General features: G+C 58.4%; 1 protein-coding gene across 1 annotated transcript in view; it reads left to right on the plus strand.

Annotated features, from left to right (window-relative positions):
- COL27A1 (collagen, type XXVII, alpha 1) overlaps nt 1-5333 on the plus strand; it is a 161352-nt gene that overhangs the window by 35781 nt on the left and 120238 nt on the right. The window contains exon 4 of the mRNA XM_014528887.1: nt 7-1323. Within this exon, the coding sequence (XP_014384373.1) occupies nt 7-1323 (1317 nt within the window). The remainder of the gene's footprint in view (nt 1-6; nt 1324-5333) is intronic.

Genomic DNA, 5333 nt, shown 5'->3' on the forward strand with positions numbered 1-5333 from the left:
GGGCAGCCCCCGGGGCCTGTCCCGCTGGCTTTCCACAGGGACCCCGCGCTGGACCCCGAGGGCTCCTTCCTCTTTGGGAGGATGAGCCCGCACGCGGTCCAGTTCGAAGGCGCCCTGTGCCAGTTCAGTATCTACCCTGTGACGCAGGTCGCTCACAATTACTGCACCCACCTGAGGCGGCCGTGTGGACAGGCCGACATGTACCGGCCCCAGCCGGGACCCCTCCTCCCCCGGGACTCGGGCGCACCCTTTGCCTTCCAGACTGACCTAGCCCTGCTCGGCCTGGGGAACCTGACCACTGCCATGCCAGCCCTGGGCTCGCGGCCAGCAGGCAGGGGACCCAGAGGGACGGTGGTGCCCCCCACACCTACCAAGCCCCTAAGGACTAGCACCACAGACCCTCACAGGCGTGTCTCAGTGGGAGACCCAGCCCGGACCCCGCTGCCACCTGCCAAGCTGTCAGCGAGCCAAGTGCTTCCTCCCGTGCCCCGAGCCCCTGCTGCGAGCTCCCCCACACCTGTCCAGTCCTTGCAGAAGAGCACAGCCACCAAAACCCCCAAGAGCCACCCAACCAAGCCTGCAGCCCCTTCTCCTCCCATTGCCCCTGTCAAAAGCCCCCGCCCCGCCCAGAAGGCAGCTCTCCCTTCCTCGAGAAAGTCAGCCCCTCCCACCAAGAAGCCAGTGCCACCCACTCTCCACCCAGTCCCTGCCCAAGTGTCCCGTCTCACAGGGAAGCCGGTCCAGAGGAACCCTGTGACGCCCCGACCCCCACCTCCCAGTGCCCGGCCCCTGCCCCCCGCTGCCGGTGCCTCTAAAAAGCCCTTCCTCCCAGTTGTCCAGACAGAGGCCAAGATGAGCAGCCGTGCCAGTGAGCCAGCTCCCGCCCGCACCAGCACACACAGACCTCCCCAACCCACTGTTTTGCCCCCCTCATCTGCCCCCAGTCCTGGCTCTACCAGGACCACTCGGCCTCTAGCCACAGCGATGCCTCCCACCCTCACTCCTGGTTTAGTCCCCACTGGAAGCAAGAAACCCACTGGATCAGAAGCCACAAAGAAAGCCAGACCCAAGAAGCCCGTCCCACTCAGACCCGGGAAGGCATCCAGGGATGTCCCCATCAGTGATCCGACCACGGGGCCCACCCCCAGCCAGCCCCGGCCCGGCCGGCAGACCACCCCGGCCCCAGCGTTGGCCCAGGCGCGATTCCTGTCCTCCAGCCCCTGGCCCACGAGCAGTGGCTATTCGTTCTTTCATCTGGTGGGACCCACGCCTTTCCCGCTGCTGATGGGACCTCCGGGGCCGAAGGGAGACTGTGGTTTTCCGGTAAGAATGGGCGAGGTGCGCGTGTTGCCAGGAGCTCGAGCGGGTAGCGGGGGCAGTTCGGTCCAGTGCTTGTTCCTGGCAAGGGCGGAGGAACAGAAGCAGCTTAGAGCAGGGAGCTGCTGATGAGCCATCTTGATGCGTCCCCCACTCCTCCACCTCGGCTGTGTTCACGGGTGTAAGTCCTGCTCTGGATTCATGACCCACTGAGCCAGACTCCGGTCAGGTGGAGAGCACCCTTGGGCTTTGGTTGGCCCAGGCCCCAGGTCATTCTTTGCTGCTCCAGCTATAAAGGTCAAGTGGCTTAAGGAGAGCCATGAACTGGTGGCCCGGGTCACACAGCCTCAAGGCAGCTCCTGACTCCGAGGGCAGGGCTCCAAGGGCCACCAGCTTGCCTGGGAGTCCCACGTGGGTAGCCCTGATGTTTTGTTTGGCGCATGCAACATGGTTTAAACATTTTTAATAAGTGACTCACATTTTAAAAATGAGAGATTTCTTAGAAAAGACCCAGTGACCAGCTTCTCTTGGAAGTGGCGGAGATGCAGGGGCCCTGGGCTGCAGCCAGGTCAGGGCGGCCCCTTTAGACAGGCCCGGCCCGCTCCTGTCTGTGCCTGTCCCCACATCTCCCGATTGGGTCTTCCAATCACCCATGTATGTTACTTGCCTGAATCCTGTAGAGTCCCAGTGGTTCTCAACCTTCTGGCCCTTTAAATACCGTTCCTCATGTTGTGACCCAACCATAAAATTATTTTCGTTGCTACTTCATAACTGTAATGTTGCTACTGTTATGAATCGTAATGTAAATATCTGATAGGCAGGATGGTCTTAGGCGACCCCTGTGAAAGGGTCGTTCGACTGCCAAAGGGGTCGCGACCCACAGGTTGAGAACCGCAGCTAGACACTCGAAGTGTGGCGCCTGGTAGAGGAGTTTGGGGTGAGGAGGGTCAGAGTGGACCCAAGCAGGAGAAAGAACATTCCCCGTGCAGGAGACATTCTCAGGGTCAATGCCTCTGGCTTGCCTGGGACTGTCTCCAGGGGCAACGACCTTTCTGCTGCCGGAGGCCAATTCCTGCAGGCAGGGAGTGATGGGATGGAGTTTCCAGGAAGCCTGGGCCTCGGCTCTGTTCTCCTGCCTCGGTGATGAGCACCATGTGGTTCCCTCCTTCTGGGCTCTGTATTTGACATTAGGGCTCCTTACAATGCGGAGACAGTGGCAGATGCTGGGAATTCCCGGGCCTTACCAAACACACTTGATTATTTTTAATAATCATTAGGAATAATATTTATTCAGCCTCTCTGCAAGAGGACTGAGGGCCCATTTTTATTATAACCATATTGTAGAACGTATGGAAATTACATGCATTGCTTTGTGATTATGTCAACATTCTGCTCAAGTCCCCGAGTTCTGCAATGGGCAGGGTAGAGAGTTGGGAGCTGAGGAAATGAGGAATCCTCCAGGTGACCCGGTCCGACTCAGGCCCCAGGTGCCTGGGGCCCTGACAGCTCAGCTCCCAGGCTGCAGGGGCGCTGGCTCGCTGGCTGTGAGGTTGAAAGGGGGTGAATTGTCTCCCTCTGACAGAGGGCAGTGCGGTTCAGGGTGTCCACTCTGCCTAGTGGAGGAAGAACCCTGCCTCCCGAGCTGGGTACGGTGTGGAGAGAGGCCCTGTCCGAGCCAGCAGAACCGCAGCAGGAATGGACTTTTCGGGTGTAGCATCTGCCTTTGGGGCTGGTGGATGCCTGAGCCACACACTTGCCTCCTGGGTCTGGTGATGTGGGTCAGCAGGAGGTGAGGCCTCCTTCCAGATCGCCTGGAGCTTCCCAGTGACCAAAGAAGGTGCTGGCATGTCCTGTACCGTGGATGGGTGCTTAGGCCTCATTCCAGTTCAGTCCTCCTCAGTGGGCAGGGGAAGAGCCTGGAAACTGTGCCCAGAGAGGGCCAGGACTTGCCCAAGGGCACACAGCACGTAGGAGGCAGAGTTGAAGTTTATACCTCAGCTCCAGACTCCAGACTCCAGGGCAAAACATTCCCCACTCATGAATGTCCACTCTAAGACCCCAGGGCCTAGAGCTGGGAGGCTGGGGGGTTTCAGAAGATGTGTCAGGACCTGTCCTTGGCCTCTAAGGAGGAGCTCATGCTGAGACTTCTGTTTCTTTCCCCACCATGTGTATGAGTTACTTCCACATGTGTGCACTTCCCTTTAGCGCCTCCCAGGGACTGGTTCAGGAGGGGCAGGATGTGTGTGTTAATCCCTGCTCTACCGATGAGGACACGAGGGGGAGAGGGACAAAAGACTTGGCCAAGGGCTCTCGGCATGTTCTTAAAGGGGCCGGGATGCCATGGCCCTTCCTGCTCCTCCAGCCCCAAACGGATAAGGGCAAGAGGGGGGACAGCAGGCTGCCCAGGTGCCATCCCGCCTCCAGCCCCATGCTCTCCCTAATCCCACCCTCCCCACCTTGGAGTCTGGCCTCACTCCAATAGGACCCGGAAGCTTTGGCCAGTCCTCGGTGTGGCAGGGAGCAGACCAGTTATTTGTATGTCACCAGATGCCAGAAATTATGAAATCAAAGTGGCATCTTTGAGTCGCGACAGGAACTCCTGTTCCTTCCGTCCTCTCTTCTCTGCCCCCAACCCCCCTATACATTCAGAATCGAGTCTCAGCAGAGCAGAAGTGGTGCTGCCTGGGACATGGGGCTTAACTGTCCCCAGACGGGGATCATGCAGACCTGGGTTCGAATCCCGGCCCCACCGCTTACAAACTCTGTGGCCCTGACTCCCCCTCAGCCTCAGCTTCTGCAGAATGTCAGACAGAGCTGCCAGCTCCTGTGAGGAAGCAGGCTGGATGCTCTCCAGGGCCGCCTTGGAGATCTAGTTCGCTGGGTGACGTGGGACACTGCTCTCCTCTCTCTGGAACTGTCTCCTCCTGTGACATGACATTGGAAGAGCTTCCTCCTTAGAAATGACTGTGGGACCTTTCAGAGCCTGGGAGGGTGTGTGGGGCGGGTTCTGCATGGCTCTCCAGGGACATGGGACGGGCTGAGGGAGGCTGGGACCGAGCGCTAGGCCTGGGCCTGCCAGGAGTTGAAGCCACTGAGCAAGGAAGCTCTGTGGGAGCCCCAGGAGCGGGGGGAGCATGGAAAAGCTGACTGGCCTGGGCTGGGGAGGGGCGGGGAGGCTGTGGTTCAGAGGCTGCACAGAAGCTGCACAGAAGCCCCACGCCTGGGAGGAGGCGAGTCAAGGCCTTATTTATTCACTCGCGGGCCGCTGGCATTTGCACGCGCATGTACTTTTTGCAGGCGTCACCTCGGGGAGACCCGGCTGAGGGCCTGGCCCACAGCAGACGCTCCATGACTATCTGTAAATGAAGGAATGTGATCCTCGCAAAAAACACACACACACACAAAAAAACAGGTTGTCTTGACTCACGGGCTGGGTTGCTTGAGGTTACCCAGATCTTTGCTGGTGGTGGGATAAGGAGGCCGCACGGAATGTAAAGGCCTACAGACTAGATTTGGAATGACCTGGGTTTGAACCATTCCCTTATCCAGCCGTCCTTTCCTTCTTTCAACGAACGTTGATTGAGTGCCTTCTTAGTGTCTGGTGCTGTGTGACCTTTGGCAAGTCACTTAGCCTCTCTGAGCTTCAGTTTCTGCCTCTGTCAAATGTGAGTATGGTACCACGTACCTTCCCAGGGTTGTTGTGTGGATGGAGTGAGATGCACCCAGCACTAGAATCGGAGTCCCAGCGGATTGCTGTGGCCAATGTGCTGATTGGTGAGGTGGGGGCATTGTTACACTAAGAGAACCAGGAGGGTTTGGGCACAGGAGGACCTTCCTACTGTTGACGGTTAGGAATTGGAACTAGACCTTGATAAATTCACCCCTTTCGTTAGTACAACCTAGCACCCAGGAGAATGGAGGGGTGTTTTGCTGTCTTTACCATATGCTTTGGAGCTCCTACTGTGTGCCAGGCTCTGTGCTAAGCAATCTGCATGGTGTATCCTGCAACTCCGGGG

This window comes from Myotis brandtii, unplaced genomic scaffold (genome assembly GCF_000412655.1).
Source record: "Myotis brandtii unplaced genomic scaffold, ASM41265v1 scaffold658, whole genome shotgun sequence".
Lineage (NCBI taxonomy): Eukaryota > Metazoa > Chordata > Mammalia > Chiroptera > Vespertilionidae > Myotis > Myotis brandtii.